The sequence below is a fragment of the Sciurus vulgaris genome (genome assembly GCF_902686455.1).
Source record: "Sciurus vulgaris genome assembly, chromosome: 2".
Classification (NCBI taxonomy): domain Eukaryota; kingdom Metazoa; phylum Chordata; class Mammalia; order Rodentia; family Sciuridae; genus Sciurus; species Sciurus vulgaris.
The window spans coordinates 182997218-183018598 of record NC_136462.1 but is presented as its reverse complement, the minus strand read 5'-3'; the positions used below and the strand labels follow the sequence as shown (position 1 = coordinate 183018598).

Below are 21381 nucleotides of genomic sequence, written 5' to 3'. Positions count from 1 at the left end.
CTTTGTAGTTTTGCCAAATATACTTATAATGCCAAGAAGCATTTGTTTAGTTTTACATATTTCTTATTTGTTAAAAATTTTTTTAGTTATAGCTGGACACAATATCTTTATTTATTTTTCTATGTGGTATTGAGGATTGAACCCAGTGCCTCACACATTCGAGGCAAATGCTCTACCACTGAGCTACAGCTCCAGCCCCACATATTTCTTATTGTATGAATATAATTTATTGCATATTTTCCCTGTGATTCTTTTTTCTGTCAACATTAGGAGATTTACCTGTTTTGTTGCACATAATTAGAACTCTTTCATTGTCACTGCTATGTTGAACTTCATTGGGTAAACATACCAGTTTATCTGTTCTACTCTCTCTTGCTGGGCCATTGAATATCTCCAGTTGTTGTTTTTGTTGTTTGTTTGTTTGTTTGTTTGTTTTTACCATAATAACTACTACTGTAAAAAAATTTATACATATTCCTTGTACAGATGTGTAAGAGTTTCTTTGAAATACATCAGCAAGGTTTTTGCTACACATCTTTGTCAACGTTTGATATTCATGCCAATATAAAAAACAACAACAAAAAAAGACAACTTGCTTTTTCATTCATTCATCTGTGTTAAGCATTCAGCCATTCACTGTACCCGTATTTATTGAGCATTACCACATGCCAGGCACTGTTCTAGGATACTTTCAAAGCAGCCAAAGATCCTTGTCCTCATGAAGCTTTTTTTTTTTCTTTCTTTTTTTTGTACTGGGGATTGAACACAGAGGTACTTTACCACTGAGTGACATCCCTAACCCTTTTATTTTTTATTTTTAGACAGGGTCTCACTAAGTCACTTAGGACCTCACTTAGTAGCTAAGGCTGGCTTCAAACTTGCAATCCTCCTGCCTCACCCTCCCAGTCACTGGGATTACAGACCAGCACCACTGCACCAGGCTTTGAAGCTTACATTGTAACAGGAAGAAATAGATGACAATGAACATCATAACTAACTGAATTGGGCTGGGGATATAGCTCCATGGTGGGGCATATGCTTAGCATGTGCCAGACCTGGGTTTGATCCCTAACACCATAAATAAATGATAGAGTAGAGGTATTACTGTATTATGGAAAAGAGGAAAAGTATACAAGGGTAAGGGGGATTGAGGCAGCTTCTCACAGCAGGGTAGTGATTCTCGCGTATCCCTTCAGTCCCCATGAGACTCACAGTATTGTAGTTGCTAGGGACACAAGTATGACCATGTAGACAAGGTTTCTCTGCTAATACAGCTTATAGTCTGATAGGATACAAACAAAATGAACAAGATAATTGTTGATGATAATTAAATATTATAATAAAGAGATCGACTATGGACTGGGGTGGGGAGAGGCTACTTAGTCTAGATTGATGATCAATAAATGCCTCTCTGGAAGGGGACATTTAGGCTTCGGATTGAAGGATGAAATAAAAGCAGTTCTGAAAAAACTTAATTTTTCTTATCTCCTCTTCATTCCTAGGTTCTTCAGTCAGGAAGAGGTAGTGATCCCTTGTGCTTCTGACAATGACTCAGGAAGTGTGGATTTGCAGCTGAGCAACTTAGAGGATATTAAAAAAGGCGAAAGTAGCATTGAATTTACAGGTGAAAGGGGATAGGATTTTATAAGGGCAGGATTGGGGGAGGGAGTCAATCAATGTCTTTCCCTCTCCCTCTCGCTCCCTCTGTTTTGAAGAGCTAAGGGTCAAACCCAGAACCTCATTCATGCTAAACAAGCACTCTGTCACTGAGCTATACCCCAGCCTTCTCTCCATTTAAGTCATTCCAGGAGGTAGTGTTGAATACTTGCTGCAATCAACGCTTGACTAGACTTTCACAACAAATGGGAACCCTGACTTTGAGACTTTGGAATGTGGTTGGCAAAATAAAATAAGATACATTATTCTCGACACACAGAACACTAAACTTGGTTCTGACCCAGAGAGTCTTTCAGACTCTGAAGCACAGTGTGAGTTCTAGAAAGATTCTGGAAAGGGAAACATAGGTCTGGGTTGACATAGAGTGAGAAGATCATGCAGAAGGTAGAACCTGCAGCATAACTGTATTTATCCTGCAGACATTTATTGAGCATCAGGTACTGGACATACAACAGTGACCCTACCTAATGTGGTCCTGCCCTCATAGAACTGTGACAGTGCAGAAGAGAGACCCAGAAAAGTAAATAGACAGTAATTAACATGATTAAAAGTTGTAATAAACACTATGGAACAATAAAGCAAGAGGCTGAGAAAAAGTAAGGGAGATGGGGACCTGCTTTAAACTGTGGCTTTTGTCAGACACCAGTAGGAGGTGGTGTTTTCAACCTGAAGGAGGCCTTAAGGTACATGACAGGGCAACCCATGTGACAAGTAGAAGGAGGAGCATTTTTAGTAGATGGAGCTGCATGTGCATGAGCCCAGAAAGACCTTGACGTGTTTGGGGAAATACATCCACTTATTCACACTTTTAGATAAACAGGTAATTGGAACCCAGTGTCATTTATGTGATGGGGCCTAGGGGTCAGATTGGATACAGAGAGGGTTATTAGTGGCTAGGAGGATACTTGGCCAACATGGGCAAAGAAGGGATTTAGGACAGGCATCCTGGAGCTGAGACCTGAGGAGTGATTAGGAGTTAGCAAGGCAGAGAGAGGTAAGGGAAGGGGCAGAAATGAAGGCAGAAGGAACAGCCTAGGCAAAGATAGGGGTGAAAGAAAGCATGGTTTAATCATTGCAAGTAGCAGAAGAAACAAATGTGGCAGGGAGTGGGAGGAACTTTCAGAAGAGGCATTCAGCAGAGCAAAAAGAATACACAAATAGGAGCCTGGGTGGTGGTGCCCACCTGCAATCCAAGCTACACCTGCATTCCAAGTTACTCTGGAGGCTGAGGAAGGAGGATAGTAAGTTTGAGGCCAGCCTCAGCAACTTAACAAATCCCTGTCTCAAAATTTAAAAATTAAATAAGAAAGGGTGGGGTTATAGCTCAGTGACACAGTAGCCCTGGGTTCAATCCCCAATACTGAAAAAAAAAAATAAATAAAATAAAACACAAGTAAAGTGATAGATATGTTAGAGGGGAAATAGGAAGACTTTTAGCCCAGTAAGAATAAGAGATTTTTTTGTTGGATATAGAGGAGGTAAAGATGTAAAGAAACATGAATAGGAAAATGATGCCATTATCATCATTGTCACTTAGGGAGCAAAGGAATTGTATTTGCTGATACTTCTTGGTTCTAACTCTGTATGGGCCGGATGAGGTAGGTTCTATTATCCTCATTTTGGGAATGATGAAATCAGGGTAGAGAAACAAAGGTCACAGAGGTCAGAATGGTAGAAAGACAGTCAGGATCTGAGCCTAGGCAAACCAGCTCTGGAGCCCATGGCCTTACCAGGTGGAGAAGGAGACACCCCAGTGTTCAGTGCAGCCTGGCCCAGTGGGAAGAAATGAGTGTCAACAAAAGGGCCACCACTGCACATTACACTCTTGTCACTTCAGAGTCATAGATTTTTTTTAGTTTGAATAATAGCTCAGTGGTAGAGTTTGGGCTTAGCATGTGCAGGGCCCTGGATTCAATCCCCAGAGCGCATGCATGCGCACACACACACAAAACCTACCATTAAGTGCTCACCGTGTGTCAGATGCTAGGATCTGTTCTTTGCATATATTGCCTCTTTTAATCCTTATAAAAACCCCATTTTACAGATGAGGAAACTAGCTCCCAGAGGCAAACTAAGTTGGTAAAGGTCATGTGACCAATTCATTGTAGAGCCAGTATTCACACTAGTATCAAAGAGATTCAAATTCCTGGTCTTCACTACTCTGCTGAGCTGATTCCCAGAGGTCCTTGTAGTTTGGGAGTCCTTAGAGAACATTAAATTTACAATTGAGGAAGGTGAGACTTGGAGAAGGGAATAGATTTGGTCTGGGTCACAGAGCAAGCAGGAAAACTGTCTATCCTGATGCCCAGTGATTCTCCCTACTAAGCCATATCACTTGACATGATATGGAAGTGTCATCTGCTATCTTTCTTTTGGTATTAGACTTGGACATCTCTGATATCCCTGGACTCCCTCTGGAGTCCTTCACAGATAACCTCAGACATCTGACCTACGAGGGGCCCCTCAATGAGGCCAGCATTCAGAGACTGATCCAGTCCATCCAAGAGGTGTTTGATGGTCAGCTGAAGGTATGCACAACAATCTGTACAAGTTAGCCAATGAATTCCTCCATGTTAACAGATATTTTGAACATCTATTATCCCTTATTCTATAAAGATTTATGAGTTACAAAATTAAGTTATGCTTTTATATTTTATAACATATTTACATAGATTTATAATTTTGTCCTTTTAAGATTATAAAATCCATATAAAAACAAAGGAAACCATAACAAAAATTAAAAGTTAATCTTCCCTAATCTCATATGCTGGGAAGAAAAAAAATTCTAAGTCAATAACTATAGATCTGCTTTATCCATTTACTGGCCGCACGGTATGCAGGGCTTGGGTGATGTCCATTCGTTCCTTCATGCATCCCACGAGAACAGGTGACAGACTTAAAGGAAGGACTAAAGGAAGGCGCCTCTGTGGAAGGAACCAGGAGCTCGGATCTGAGCAATAAGTAAGAGAAACTAGAGGTTAGATGAGGGACTGTTCCAGAAATAGGAAATGACATGCTTAACTACCTTGTGGCTGAAAAAGCAGAGCGTGTTTGAGGAACTCGAGCCTTAGTCTGTGTTTAAATCTTGCTAAGGGGGACAGCGGTGCAAGGTGAGGCAGAAGGCATGGGCAGACAGTGCTGGGCCTTGCAAACCAGGGTAAAGAATTTCCATATTTAGCCTAATGATTAAATGAATTAGAAGTACATAAGGAAATAATGTCCTAATTTACTTTAAGGTATCCCATTGTTAGTCATTTAGGTTACTGCCATTTCTTTATTATTGTAGTTCTTTGACAATTCTTATATTGTGGGTTTCTGTGTACTCCTTAAATAATTCCCCTAGGGTCAATTCCTAGATGTGGCATCTTTGAATAAAAGAGTATATACTTTTAAAAGCTTTTAATGGATACTGTTACATTATCCCCCCAGGCAGAGTGTGGTGGCTCACACCTATAATCCCAGCTACTTGGGAGGCTGAAGCAGGAGGATTATAAATTCAATGCCAGCCTCAAACTTGGGCAACTTAGCAAGGCCCTGTCTTAATACAAAAAATAAAAAGGGCTGGGGATGTAGATCAGTGATAAAGTACCCCTGGGTTCAGTCCCCAGAACTGAAAAAATGAAAATCTTCCAAGAATATTAAGCCCATTTAGACTCTCACTAGCAAAATATATTAAATTCCAATTGCTTGTAGATGTCCAAAATCAGTATATATTTTGCTTTTATTTTTAATCCTTATTTAGTCTAATTGGCAAAAAGTATACCCATTTGTTTCTGTGTCTTAACATCCCTCATCCTACTGTGTGGTAATTTGCTTGACCTAGACTTTCATGAGAAACAGTTACTACAGTAACTTCTTTCTAGTTAGTGTTTCCAGTGATTTCCCCTCCTGTAGGGCTTTTAGATCCCATTCGAACATCAACAGAGAAGGACTGTGCACCTACTGTTTATAAGACATCGTGCAAGATTCTGGAAACAAGTTGATGTGGTAAAATTAAAAGCTTTTTCACAGGTCGACAAACTAGGACACATCCCTAAAATGAAATACAGACTGCTACTCAGCAACAGAAGGGATAAACTATTGATACCCACAGCAGTCTGTATGAGTCTCAGAGGCATTGTGCTGAATGAAAGAAGCCAATCACAAATGGTTGCATGCCATATGATTCCAGTTATGTGATGGAATACCTATCAGTGCTTCCCACAATAGGGACGAGAGAGGGCATGTTTCTAAAGGAATAGCATTTGGGAAACCTGGAGGCTGATAGAACTGCATCCTGCTTGTGATGGTGGTAACACGTACTTACATGTGTGTTAGAGCTGATAGGACCATCCCTTCCCTCTCTAAAAGGTCTATTTTGTTGCATGATTCTTAAGAGGGAAAAAAAACTCCCATAACATCACTTGTGTTACAGGCAAGGGCCTGCCTGGGGCCAAGGCAGCCTTAGCAGGCCTTCCTCACCAGTTCTTGTGAGGATGACTCCAGAAAGATTTCAGACATGTTGCTCAGAGTAACAGGCATGAGTTTATTAGAAAGGAGAGGAAAAGGGAAAAGAGAGGAGAAGGATGGCATGCCCCTCCTGTACTCCAGTTGATTACGGGTCTTGGAGAAGCCTCCAGAGAGTTCCACCCAGGTCCACCTCTTGACTTTTGACTGGCAGAGGATGACATCAGACTTTCAAGTCCCCACTGCACATGGTAAAGGTCCAGGCCAACTCTAGGTCACTTGGGCCGATGCTGACCAATTCTAATGAAACCTGTTCTTAGAGATTTTATGGTTAGGGAGAATTATTCTTATCCCTGAGTTCTGGGATCTGGTCTATGTAAGGGTCACAGAAGTCCCCCTTTCAGGGTAACTTGTGTTCTTATTGGCATTTGGGCCTACGTTTCTCCTGTAGATGTCAGGTTGTTGGCTGAGGAATGCAACATATCCTATTGACTTAAGCCAGACAAGGATGTAGGTAAATTGCTTTATTTAAAAGAAAGCATGTGAGGTTAGTACAGTGGGCCCAGTTCATAGAATTATTCCCTTAACCTTCTGTTTCCACCACTCATGACTGTCTGTTACCTATCAGCTTTGTACCTATAATTATATACAATATAATAGTATAGTTATATATAAATTTATGTAATTTGTCAATTTACAGCTAAAAACAACAGAGCCTCCATTAGAGAAGAGTATGAGGGAGGCCTCTGACCTATTGCTAATAATCTTTTCCTACTGGTTAAATGGGTGTGTTTGGTTTGTGAAAATTCACCAAACTCTACATGTTTTGCATGTATGGCTAATACATAAAAAATAAAAACAACAAAGTACTTATAATCAGTCTTAACTTTTGACTTGGACCAATTCTGTTTATTTTATTTTATTTATTTATTTATTTATTTGAGACAAAGTCTTGCTAAGTTTCCATAGCCAGCTTCTAACTTACCAACCCTGACCTCAAACTTGTGATCCTCTTGCCTTAGCCTCACTTGGGTGGGACTACAGGTATGCACCACTGTGCCTGACTTGAACCAATTCCTTTTTTTTTTTTTGGTACCAGGAATTGAACCCAGGGGTGCTTAACCACTGAACCATATCCCCATTCTTTCATTTTTATTATCACTTTTTAAAAATTTTGAGACAGGGTCTTGCTGAGTTGCTAAGGCTGGCTTTGAACTTGAGATCCTCCTACCTCAGCCTCAACTGTAATCCTGAGTTGCTGGGATTACAGGTGTGCACCACAACACCCAGCAGACCAGTTCTTTAAATTTCATGTTAGGAAGTCTTTAGAAAGAATTTCTTTGTAATTAATAAAGAGCTTGGATTGCTGTAGTGAATTAAAACATAAAAGTTCATTACCTTAAAGGGGAATAGATTAGGAAGGTAATTATATCAGCATATCACAAATACCATGATAGCTGTGTACTCACATGGCTTATGGATCACTTAGGAAGCGTACCTGGTCCTGCTCCAGGGAAAAAACATAATCCAAGTCTCAAAATATTATATTTTAATATATTTGAGGGGCTGGGGAGATAGCTCAGTTGGTAGAGTGCTTGCCTTGTAAGCACAAGGCCCTGGGTTCGATCCCCAGCACCACAAAAAAAAAAAAAAAATATATATATATATACATATATATATATTTGAGTCAGTAAATAAGAAGTGTAGAGAAGTCGGAAGGTACTACAAAGGCCAAGAAGCAAAAAAGTGCAGCGTGAAGGTTAATTTGACTAGAGCTCAGAATGCTACTGGATAAGGCAAGAGATGATTCAAAGAGGGAAGTTGGGATCACATTGGGAAGGATCTTGATCTCTAATTGAAAAGACTGTAGGCAGGAAGTTATCTGTTCAAACATGCACTTGAGAAAGATGTGTCTGGCTATAGCTGGGAAAATGGATTGGAGTGGGGGAAACTAGAGCAAAGAAATCCATTGTTCAGTGATTGCTAATCTGTGTGAGAAATAATGAGCTGTGGAACCCGCTTCTTTGTATGTATTGCAACTGGCTCTCCAGAGAGCGTTTACCAGTTTGCACCATTCACATACACAGGGAAAAAATGGGTGGAAGAGTTATCTGAGGGTTGTGGAATTATTAGCATGTTTCATTTTCTTAGGTATTATTTTTATGATCAGAAAAATAGAATGTCAATACAAAAGATTTTATTATTCAGATCAGAACTTGCATATTAATAGGCAACCTTAAGGACTGAAGTAATGTATCTTTAATGAAATCAACAGAACTAGAAGTAACAGCTCCAGAAGTCATCTTTAAGAAGCTTAATCTGGCAGCACTCTTCAGGGTTGGTAGTGGGGGAAGTAAAGACCAAAGGTAGAGAGAGCCATGGTGGGATTCATACTGATGTAGCCCACAGGGAAAGCAAGGCCCCAAACCAAGAGGAGCCCCGGGGAAATGAATGTCACTGAAAACCTTCTGTAATTTATTCATTCTTGCAATAAAAGACCAATCCTGGATTGAATGAGATGTCAAATGTTTAAAACATCCCAAGAACAATTTTAAAAGCCTTCTACAATTGCCAAATAAGGCTATAACATTTAATTGTATTTCTATCATTTTTCTACAAATTCAGGGTGAACTGGAAAAGCTGATGTTCCTACGATCTTTGTCTTCTCTCAGCCAAAATTTACCTTATGATGAAACCATAGAATCATTCATTCACAGCCACATAGAAGACATTGTGCGTATCCTAAATGTAAGTATTATGATCCTATCACAAATTATTGGGATCACACCAGTTGAGTAACTTGACTGACGAAGTTTTGGTAGTTCTATAAATGTTATCAGTTCCTTTAACTCTTTTTTTTTTTTTTTTTTTGCGGTACTGGGGAATCAAACTCAGGGCCCTGTGCTTGCGAGGCAAGCAGTCTACCAGCTGAGCTATCTCCCCAGCCCTCCTTTAACTCTTCTTCTTTTTTAAAAAAATTTTTGGGGTACCACTGAGCCACCTCCCCAGCCCTATTTTGTATTTTATTTAGAGATAGGGTCTCACTGAGTTGCTTAGCACCTTGCTTTTGCTGACGCTGGCTTTGAACTCATGATCCTCCTGCTTCAGCCTCCTGAGCCGCCGGGATTACAGGGGTGCACCACCACACCCTACCCTTTAATTCTTCTTATATCAGCCTTTCGGCATGAAGGAGAAACACTCAGATATCCCACAGATATGATCAACTTTGAAAACAAGTTTAAAAAGGGAAAAAAAAGAAGAGGAATAGCATTTAAATTTCTCAGTAAGGCCTGCACTGCTTTCTCATTACTTAACCAGTAGTTTGGGGACAGAATCTATAATGGAATGCCTGGGCTCAGATGCCAGCCTCTTTATAGCTATGTGACTTCAGGAAATCAATTTCTTCGAACCTCAGTTTCCTTATCTAGAAAATAAGACCAGCTATATTTACTTCACAGAATTATTATAAACATTAAATTTAAAATAAATGTAAGCCATGTATCCTGGTTCCTAACATATGTCATACATTTGAGAAACATGATCATATTATCGTCATTATTGTATTCTGTCCCATTCACACTTCCCAGCTACACTCTGCCACCAGGGCCCCATTCTTTCCCTTATTAGCGACAGTTCCAGGAGCTCTCTGTTCCTACAGCCAAACAAGGTGTGATCCAGTGTCATAGGAACTGCGATAAACATCTAAAAGGGTATATTGGGGGCACAGAAGGGTGAATGAGTGATCAATTCCACATCAAAGGATCCACAGGGGAGGGAGGTGAGGCATTTCAGCCTGATATAACTTGTTGGTGCTTTATTTTCTCATCTGTGAAATGCCCCTTTCAGTTTCTCAAAAGTTTGGAAGTTCTGATTCTGATGTTTCTTGTGTGTCCCAGAAATAAGAGCAGTTCTTTCTCAAACCAGAGATTTGTAGGGCTGATCGGATTGATAATTAGTTTTAACAATTGAAGGTTAATAGGCTAACCGTTTTGTGATGTGCATTATGATACTTTGATAAAGGTTAAACATTTCCTGGAAACCTTAATCCTGTCTTCCAAGGGTTTACAGCCCATTTGGAAATTACCACACTTTGAAAAGTAAGTAGGTTGAGAATAATTTCAATAGTACATCGAGAAGAACAGAATGATAGAATGCAGATTTAGGAATTACTGCAGCTTTCTACTTATAGGACCAGACAAAGTGGCTTGTTTCCAAAGTTCTATTCCACCAGAATTGGCAGCAGCGAGATGCCACGTGACTCAACCAGCCAGCTCAGAAAATTCACCAATTCTAATCTCAAACAGCAAAATCACACTGAATTACCCCAAATGTTGTACATTTGGATCCTTCTAGTCAGTAATAACATCAGCATCAGGTATCCACCAAGTATGAGTCCTCAAGGGATTCAACCTCGATAAGTTAGAATTATCTAGTGTCTGTGAGAAAACTGCAAACTGTCAAGTCTAGAAAGTCCCTGCAGGCCCATGTGTGAGGGCTGAACAAAAACATGCCCAACATCTAAGAAGAGAAGCACCCAACAGAAAAAGCAATGCTGCTTTTTATTATGTTATTATGTTAGTTTTATAGAAAAGGAACATGAAGGCATTTGCCCACTTTTTGTGAGCCACACTGATGAATGACTCCAGGGGGGAAAAGAGAGGCCTGCCAGGTGTGGTGGTGCACACCTGTAATCCCCACAACTCAGGAGGCTGAGACAGGAGGATCACAAGTTCAAAGTCAGCCTCCTCAATTTAGTGAGCCTCTCAACAGCTTAGTGAGACCCTGTCTCAAGATAAAAAAATAAAAAGGGCTGGGGATGTAGCTCAGTGGTTAAGTACCCATGGGCTTAATCCCCAATACAAAAACAAACAAAAAACAAAAACAAAAACCCACCAAGGAAGCCAGGATAGAATGTTAAATGTTATGACAATCCCATAAGAAGATTTATAATTAAGTCCATGAAAAGAAGTTCTGTCATTAGGAAAAGCAAGTTAAAAATCACAATAAGATGTAACTAAACACCTAAAAGAGAGGCAATATCAGACATTGAGGATATGAAAAAACTGAAGCTCTCATGCTGCTGGTGGGAATGTGAAATGGTGCAACCACTTTGGAAAATAGTCTGGTAGTTTCTTAAGTGAAACACACATTTAATTTAAGACCCAGCTGTTCCACTCTTAGGCAAAAGGAACCATATTTCCACAAGAAGATGTGTCTACAAATGTATATAAGAGCCAAATCCTGGAAGCAACCCAGATGTCCCTCAACAAATGAACTGATGAACCAATTGTGGCAATATCCCTGTAATGAAGCACTGCTCAGAAATAAAAAGAAATGAATTGTTGATACATGATGCTATGACTTAGATGAATCTCAGGGTAGTTCTGCTGACTGAAAGAAGTCAGACCCTCCCCAACGAATATATATACTGTATGATCTTACTGATATGAAATTCTAGAAAACGCAAAACATTCTGTAGTGACAACAGATCAATGGTTGCCTAAAGGTAGAAGTAGAATAGGGAGAAGGAGGTAGGAATTACAAAGTAGCCAGAGGAAACTTTGGGAGTGATCAAAATTTTTATTATCTCCAGGGTTTCATGGATGAGATGATTTCATGGATATTACAAACATACCCAAAATCATCTAATTGTATACTTTAAATAGGTACAGCTTCTACACTTCTGCTACCAAAAAATTTCTTTTAAAAGATATTTTTAAAATGTTGAAGGCAGGCATGGTGGTATGTGCCTGTAGTCTCACCTACTCAGGGGGCTGAGGCAGGAGGATTGCTTGAGCCCAGGAGTTTGGGGCCTAGGCCACATAGTGAAAACCTGTCTCTTAAACTAAAAAAAAAGAAAAAAAGAAACAACAACAAAAAAAATGTTGCTAAAAAAAAAAAATCTAGATCTGGGGATGTAGCTGAGTGGTAAAGCTCTTGCCTAGTATGTGCAAGGCCCGGGCCCAATCCCCGGCACCATAAACAAACAAAATCTACTAAGAACATTAAAAAGAAGAAAAGGAGAATAGTACGGCATCTGGAAAATAAATGACTGAATTGGAATAAAATTACTTCAGGTAGACCTCCTGATCCAAACCTTGAAAGACATAGGTAAGATGGAGAGAAGAAAGGAAAGGAGGCCCTAGAGGGGGGCCTCAGGTAGAAAGCTGGAGGTCACTACCTGACTCTTTCAACACCAGGGTTCTGCACGCTGCCATGTGGTGGAGTGGCCAGACAGATGGGTTTTTTGTTTGTTTGTCTTTATGCTGGGGAATTGAACCCAGAGATTCTTAAGCACGGAGCCACATCCCCAGCCTTTTTTATATTTATTTTACAGAAGGTCTCACTAAGTTGCTTAGGGCCTCCCTAAGTTGCTGAGGCTGGCTCTGAATTCAGGATCCTCTTGCCTCAGCCTCCCGAGCTGCTAGGATTACAGACAGGTGCCACCATACCTGGCCAGAAGAATGGTTTTTAGTGAAAACTGACAGAAATCAAGACCCATTGTAATAAAATTTCAATGTAACCAAGACTTATCCTTAGAGCCTCTTAATTCTTTGCCAGCTTGCGACTTCATCTCCATTCTTTTTCTTTTTCTTTTTCTTTCTTTCTTTCTTTCTTTCTTTCTTTCTTTCTTTCTTTCTTTCTTTTTTTTTTTTTTTTTTTTTTTTTTTTTTTTTTTTTTTTTTTTTCGGTACTAGGGATTGAACCCAGGGTTACTTAACCACTGAGTCATATCCCAGCCCTGTTTTTATTTTGACACAGGGTCTCACTAAGTCCTTAGGGTCTTGCTAAATTGCTGAGGTTGCTCTTGAATTTACAATTCTCTTGCCTAAACCTCCCAAATAACTGGGATTACACCACTGTGCCTGCATCACTCCATTCTTTATTTTTTAAAAAATGTTTTGTAGTTGTAGATGGACAGAATGCCTTAATTTACTTTTTGTGGTGCTAAGAATCGAACCCAATGCCTTATACATGCTAGGCGAGTGCTCTACCCCTGAGCTACAGCCCCAGCCTCTGTGTGGCTCCATTCTTATTCTGCATCTTGGGTCTTCCACAAAACCCTGCCTACCTTAAAGCACATAACTTCTCTAAACCTTAGTAGCACCACCTATTAAGTGGAGATGTTAATATTTGTCTGACTTTCATTAAGAACTTGGAGACAAAATGTCTATTTTTGTTAAAATTTAGTAAGATTCTTCTTGGAACAAGCAACAAAAATCAATTCTGGCTCACTTAAGTTTTTTTAAAAAGCAAAAACAAAAAGGACGCTGCCATCTCTCTCTCTTAGAATCTAAGGAAGGGGTGTAATGATCCAGCCTCCAGAAGAGCAAGTTCCAGGACAGCTTCCAGGGTTTCACAGGCAAGGACTTCTTTTCTAGCAGCTCCTGGTCTGTATCTTGCACGCTAAAATTCCAAATTTTGAAAGAAATAATCTGATTGGCTCAGGTGAAGTTATTTACCACCTGCATCAATCAGGTGTGTCTGGGCAAGATCATAGCGTAGTGATATGACTGCTGGGATTCCCTGCCTGCATACTGGTGGCCTGCCCAGACAGTTGGGGGACATTGCTGTCATCTGAGCAGTAAGCCCAAGAGGTTCCTGTTGCACAGTTACTTCATAAACAAAAAATAGGCTCTTACTTCTGAATTCCTGTGGTGGTTTCCATAATTAACTATGAACAAATAACATAACAAGGCTTTTTAAACAAATTTTTTGGTACTAGGGATTGAACCCTGGGGTGCTTAACCACTGAGCTACATCCCCAGGCCTTTTTATTTTTTACTTTGAGACGGGGTCTCACTAAATTGCCCCCGCTGGCCTTGAACAATGCGATCCTCTTGCTTCAGCCTCCCAAGTCACTAGGATTACAGGCATGTGCCACCACGTCCTCCTAAACAAGCCTTTAATACCTGATTTAAAAAAAAAAAAGCCCAGGAGTGCTGGCACATGCTTGTAATCCCACAGCTCAGGAGGTGGAGACAGGAGGATCCCAAGTGTGATCATCCTCAGCGACTTAGAAGCCCTAAGCAACTTAGCAAGATCCTGTCTCAAAATAGAAAATCAAAAGGACTGGGGATGTTGCTCAGTGGTAGAGCACCTCTGGCTTCCATTCTTTTTTTTTTTTTTTCCTGGTGTCTTTTTTTTAATTTATTTTTATTGTAAACAAATGGGATACATATTGTTTCTGTTTGTACATGGAGTAACAGCATACCATTTGCATATTCATAAATTTACATAGAGTAATGATGTTTGATTCATTCTGTTATTTTTTTCCTTCCCCCCACCCCTCCCTCCTCTCTTTTCCCTCTATACAGTCCCTCCTTCGTCCATTCTTGTCCCCCTCCCACCCCCCATTAAGTGTCATCATCTGCTTATCAGTGAGATCATTCCTCTTTTGGATTTTTGAGATTGGCTTATCTCACTTAACATGATATTCTCCAATTTCATCCATTTGCCTGCAAATGCCATAATTTTATTATTCTTTATAGCTGAGTAATATTCCATTGTATATATATACCACAGTTTCTTTATCCATTCATCAATTGAAGGGCATCTAGGTTGGTTCCATAGTCTGGCTATTGTGAATTGAGCAGCTATGAACATTGATGTGGCTGTATCTCTGTAGTGTGCTGATTTTAAGTCCTTTGGGTATAGGCCAAGGAGTGGGATAGCTGGGTCAAATGGTAGGTCCATTCCAAGTTTTCTAAGGAATCTCCACACTGCTTTCCAGAGTGGCTGCACTAATTTGCAGTCCCACCAGCAATGTATGAGTGTACCTTTTTCCCCACATCCTCTCCAACACCTATTGTTGCTTGTGTTCTTGATAATCACCATTCTAATTGGGGTGAGATGGAATCTTAGTGTAGTTTTGATTTGCATTTCTCTTATTACTAAAGATGGTGAACATTTTTTCATATATCTGTTGATTGCTTGTACATCTTCTTCTGTGAAGTGTCTGTTCATTTCCTTAGCCCATTTGTTGATTGGGTTATTTGTATTCTTGGTGTAGAGTTTTTTGAGTTCTTTATATATTCTGGAAATTAGTGCTCAATCTGAAGTATGAGAGGCAAAGATATTCTCCCACTCTGTAGGCTCTCTCTTCGCATTGCTGATAGTTTCCTTTGCTGAGAGAAAGCTATTTAGTTTGAATCTATCCCAGATAGATTTTATGTCTTGTGCTATGGGAGTCCTGTTAAGGAAGTCTGATCCTAAGCCAACAAGGTGAAGATTTGGACCTACTTTTTCTTCTATAAGATGCAGGGTCTCTGGTCTGATTTCGAGGTCCTTGATCCATTGTGAGTTGAGTTTTGTGCAGGGTGAGAGATAGGGGTTTAGTTTCATTTTGTTGCATATGGATTTCCAGTTTTCCCAGCACCATTTGTTGAAGAGGCTATCTTTTCTCCATTGCATATTTTTGGCACCTTTGTCTAGTATGAGAAAATTGTATTTATTTGGGTTTGTGTCCGTGTCCTCTATTCTGTACCATTGATCTACCTGTCTATTTTGGTGCCAATACCATGCTGTTTTTGTTACTATTGCTTTGTAGTATAGTTGAAGTTCTGGTATTGTGATACCCCCTGTTTCATTCTTCCTGCTAAGGATTGCTTTAGTTATTCTGGGTTTCTTATTCTTCCAAATGAATTTCATGATTGCTTGCTCTATTTCTGTGAGGTACGTCATTGGGATTTTAATTGGAATTGCATTGAATCTGTATAGCACTTTTGGTAGTATGGCCATTTTGACAATATTAATTCTGCCTATCCAAGAACATGAGAGATCTTTCCATCTTCTAAGGTCTTCCTTAATTTCTTTCTTCAGTGTTTTGTAGTTTTCATTGTAGAGATCTTTTACCTCTTTGGTTAAATTGATACCCAAGTATTTTACTTTTTTTGAGGCTATTGCAAATGGAGTTGTTTTCCTCATTTCCCTTTCAGCTGTTTCATCGCTTGCGTATAAAAATGCTGTAGATTTATGCGTGTTGATTTTATAGCCTGCTATTTTGCTGAATTCATTGATGAGGTCTAGAAGTTTTCTGGAGGAGGTTTTTGGATCCTCTAAATATAGAATCATGTCATCCGCAAATAGTGACAGCTTAAGTTCCTCTTTTCCTATTCATATCCCTTTAATTCCTTTAGTCTGCCTAATTGCTCTGGCTAGAGTTTCGAGGACAATGTTGAATAGAAGTGGTGAAAGAGGACATCCCTGTCTTGTTCCCGTTTTTAAAGGGAATGGTTTCAGTTTTTCTCCATTAAGAATGATGTTGGCCATGGGCTTAGCATAAATAGCCTTTACAATGTTCAGGTATGTTCCTACTATCCCTATTGTTTCTAGTGTTTTCAGCATGAAGGGGTGTTGTATATTGTCAAATGCTTTTTCTACGTCAATTGAAATAACCATATGATTCTTATCCTTAAGTCTATTGACATGATGGATTACATTTATTGATTTATGGATGTTAAACCATCCTTGCATTCCAGGAATGAACCCCACTTGATCGTGGTGCACACTTTTCTTAATATGTTTTTGGATACGGTTTGCCAATATTTTGTTCAGGATCTTAGCATCTATATTCATCAAGGATATTGGTCTAAAATTTTCTTTCCTTGATGTGTCTTTTCCTGGTTTGGGTATGAGGGTGATATTAGCTTCATAGAATGAGTTTGGTAGGGTACCCTCCTTTTCTATTTCCTGGAATACTTTGAGAAGTATTGGAATGAGTTCTTCTTTGAAGGTCTTGTAGAACTCGGCTGAGAATCCGTCTGGTCCTGGGCTTTTCTTGGATGGTAGATTTTTAATGGCTTCTTCTATTTCATTGCTTGATATTGATCTCTTTAAATCGTGTATGTCGTCCTGGTTCAGTTTGGGAGGAGCATATGTCTCTAGAAGTTTGTCAGTGTCTTCGGTACTTTCTATTTTGTTGGAATACAGATTTCCAAAGTAGCTTCTCATTATGTTCTATATCTCAGTGGTGTCTGTCGTGATATTTCCTTTTGCATCATGTATTTTAGTAATTCGAGTCTTCTCTCTCCTTCTCTTTGTTAGTGTGGCTAAGGGTTTGTCTATTTTGTTTACTTTCTCAAAGAACCAACTTTTTATTTTGTCAATTTTTTGAATAGTTTCTTTTGTTTCAATTTCATTGATTTCAGCTCTGATTTTAATTATTTCCTGTCTTCTACTACTTTTGCTGTTATTCTGTTCTTCTTTTTCTAGGGCTTTGAGCTGTAATGTTAGGTCATTTAATTGTTGACTTTTCATTCTTTTCTGGAATGCGCTCCATGCAATGAATTTTCCTCTTAGTACCGCTTTCATAGTGTCCCAGAGATTTTGATATGTTGTATCATCATTCTCATTGACCTCCAAGAATTTTTTAATCTCCTCCCTGATGTTTTTTGTTATCCATGTTTCATTCAATAGCATATTATTTAGTCTCCAAGTGTTGGAGTAATTTCCTTTTTTTACTTTGTCATTGATTTCTACTCTTAGTCCATTATGATCTGATAGAACACAAGGCAGTATCTCTATTTTTTTGCATTTCCTAAGGGCTGCTTTGTGGCATAACATATGGTCTATTTTCAAGAAGGTTCCATGTGCTGCTGAGAAGAAAGTGTATCCGCTCGTTGATGGATGGAATATTCTATATATGTCTATTAAGTCTAGGTTATTGATTGTGTTATTGAGTTCTATGGTTTCTTTGGTTGGATTTTGTTTGGAGGATCTATCTAGTGGTGACAGCGGTGCGTTAAAGTTGCCCAGAATTATTGTGTTGTGGTCTATGTGATTTTTGAAATTGAGAAGGATTTGTTTGATGTACAGGGATGCACCATTGTTTGGGGCATAAATATTTACTATCGTTATGTCTTCCTGATTTATGGTTCCCTTAAGCAGTATGAAATGTCCTTCTTCATCCCTTCTGACTAACTTTGGCTTGAAGTCCACTTTATCTGATATAAGGACGGAAACCCCTGCTTTTTTACTGGGTCCATGTGCGTGGTAGGTTTTTTCCCATCCTTTCACCTTTAGTCTGTGGATGTCTTTTTCTATGAGATGAGTTTCTTGCAGGCAGCATATTGTTGGGTCTTTCTTTTTAATCCATTCTGCCAGTCTATGTCTTTTGATTGATGAGTTTAGGCCATTAACGTTCAGGGTTATTATTGAGAAATGATTTGTATTCCCAGTCATTTGGCTTATTTTTGGTTTTTAAGTTGGCTTGGTTTCTCCTTTGAGTGGTTTTTCTCTAAGGTAGTTCCTCCCTTTGCTGACCTCCATTGTTGTTTGTCATTTCCTCCTCATGGAATATTTTGTTGAGAACATTCTGTAGCGCAGGCTTTCTATTTGTAAATTCTTTTACCTTTTGTTTATCATGGAAGGATTTTATTTCATCTTCAAATCTGAAGGTTAGTTTTGCTGGGTATAGGATTCTTGATTGGCAACCATGTTCTTTCAGAGCTTGAAATATGTTGGTCCAGGCCCTTCTAGCTTTTAGAGTCTGGGTTGAGAAGTCGGCTGCTATCCGTATTGGTCTCCCCCTATATGTAATCTGATGCTTTTCTCTCGCGGCCTTCAAAATCCTATCTATATTTTGAATGTTAGGCATTTTCATTATAATTGGAGTGGATCTGTTGTGATTCTGTGCATTTGGTGTTCTGTAAGCCTCTTGTATTTGATTTTCCATTTCATCCTTCAGGTTTGGGAAGTTTTCTGATATTATTTCATTGAATAGGTTGTTCATTCCTTTGGTTTGTATCTCTGTGTCTTCCTCAATCCCAATAATTCTTAAATTTGGCCTTTTCATGATGTCCCATAGTTCTTGGAGATTCTGTTCATGATTTCTTACCATCTTCTCTGTTTGGGCGACTTTATTTTCAAGATTAAATATTTTGTCTTCATTGTCTGAGGTTCTGTCTTCCAAGTGGTCTAGTCTGTTGGTGATGCTTTCCATTGAGTTTTTTATTTGGTTTATTGTCTCCTTCATTTCAAGGATTTCCGTTTGTTTTTTTTTTGTGTTTTTTTTGAGAATCTCTATCTCTTTGTTGAAATGATCTTTTGCTTCCTGCAGGTGCTCTCTCAGCTTATTGGTATTATCATTCATTGCCTGCATTTGCTCTCTTATCTCATCCTCTGCTTCGCGAATCATCTTAATCATGTATAATCTGAAGTCCTTTTCTGACATTTCTTCTAACATACTGTCATTGGATTCTATTACTATAGAATCTAGATTTGTTTGGATCATTTTCTTCCCTTGTTTTTTCATGTTGTTCATGTATCTTCCCCTCTAGCGCTGCAGATCTGGGGTATTGCAGATTTCCCCCTATAGGCTTATAGTGGCCCTATAGGTTTCCAAAACCCTTTCTTTAAGGGGAGATCAATATTAGCAGTATCCAAATCAGACACTATGCAATCCTAGACCAAATAGCCCCTTTGGGGACAATAACATCATGTAAATAAGGGAGAAAGTGACTCTGAGGGAACAGGTAAACAGAAGGAAAAGAAAGCAAGAAACGTAAAGAAATAAAAACTTAAATATTTTTTTTAAAAAAGGAGAAAAAAGAAAATCTACTGTATAATAGTCATATACTAATGAAACCTCCCAGTATTCAGTAGCCTGATGTATGAGAGGTACCTGACAATGAGCTTCAAGCCTCCAGCAGGCGTCTCAGGATGGGATTTGCCCCACCCGAAGATCGGAGCTATGGCTTCCAGGATTATCCAAGATGGTTGCTCTGGCTTCCAAATGTGTTGGCAAATGGGGAGCTGAAGCTCAGGGGTGGACGTGGTCAGCTGGAGGTCCTGGAGACAGGATGCAGTTGGTCCGGCAGTGGTCCTAGAGGTCGGGTGTGTTTGAGGTGGTTGTGGGATCCAGGAGGCTGGGTGCAATCAGTTGGTCTGGGTTCCCGGTGATAGGGCACAGTCAGTTGGTCTGGGGGTCCTGGCAGCAGGGAGCAGTCAGTTGATGTGAGGGCCCCAGAGGCAGGGAGTGATCGGTTGGGCTGAGGGATCCTGGAGACGGGACTCAGTCAGTCCGGCCAGGCTGTTGTCTCAAAATGGCGGCAGCCACGTGTAATCAAACCTGCAGGTACTGTAACAGTGAACTTCCAGGCAGCAGCAGGCAGCTGGTGCTCCACTGGCCGTCTGTGGTCAATCTGCTCGCAGCTGTCGGATGATCGGGAGGTGAACCTCGAGCGTTGGGTGATGGATAGGGGCAAGGCAGGCGATGGACAGGCGAGAGGCAGGCAAATGGCAGATGACAAACGCCTGACAGTGAGCAATCTGCTCTCAAAAAAGGCGTCAGTATGTTGGCAGATTGCAGGTGATCACAGCAGACAAATGGGGTAAAGAGCCGGGGATCGATAAGCAGCAAAAACTGCCTCACCGAGAAACCGATATCCTCTGCTTGAATCCAGCGTTGCGGAGTGACAAGGAACGCAGCCTCCCTCTAGACCGCCATCTTGGATCAATCTGGCTTCCATTCTTATTGTCAAAAAGGAAAAGAGAACGAAAGATCTTTCTGGCTTAAGTGGATCAAATAAATTGAAGTCAGAAGGGATTGCAGGCCTCAGGGTTCAGCCCAGAGCCACTGCCTCCATCCTCAGGAGGTGCTTAGATGGAAAATGGAGAACCACATAAACTCTGCCACAACTGGTGGGACTTGGGCAGTGAACTAAAGAGAAAAACCACAGGTCATCTTTCTTTATGAGTCCTGAGAGGGGCACCATTGACGACTGTTTAAGGCTGGGAAGTGTATTCTTTGGAATGCAAGGACCTAGCGGTGATCTCAGTGGTGGTGCTCTTGAAACAACTAGACTTGAGCGACTGCAGCCCTGGGAGAGCGCGAAGGCTGAGGATAGTCTTCTGACTTGTCCCTTCCAGGCTATAAAGCCATATAAATAACTGAGAGCGCTGAGGAAACAAAGAAGAGCAGCAGGCCACCAGCAAGACCTGAGTCACAAAGTGAGGGGAGAAAAATTCAGAAAGGGAATCTTAACTTCTAACTTCCTAGTGATGTCTGTTTGGGAAGAAAATCCACTACAGCCGCTGGAAACACAAAACAGGAGATTGGTTCTAAAGATGAGAGTATTCCCCGAGCCCCATGATGGGAGGAGCACCCTGCCCTAGGAGGGGAAGGAATCTAGACAGTAGAAGGTTCCTCTTCCACTTGCTTGGAAAGAACTTTCTCTTCATTTCTTATCTTTGCTCCTTTGTATAGATTTGGTTTCTTCTCCCATCCATCCCCTTTTCTTTCTTCCTCAGATTGGC

The 21381-nt window shown here is 40.1% G+C and overlaps 1 protein-coding gene across 2 annotated transcripts in view; it reads left to right on the top strand.

Annotated features, from left to right (window-relative positions):
* The window catches only part of MROH8 (maestro heat like repeat family member 8), a 73515-nt gene that overhangs the window by 1674 nt on the left and 50460 nt on the right, over positions 1–21381 (top strand). The window contains exons 2-4 of one of the 2 annotated variants that reach the window (XM_079128179.1): positions 1503–1624; positions 4060–4205; positions 8749–8871. In XM_079128179.1, the coding sequence (XP_078984305.1) occupies positions 1503–1624; positions 4060–4205; positions 8749–8871 (391 nt within the window). Of the gene's footprint in view, positions 1–1502; positions 1625–4059; positions 4206–8748; positions 8872–21381 lie in introns of those variants that run through there. The other variant, XM_079128178.1, reaches the window with a different exon arrangement.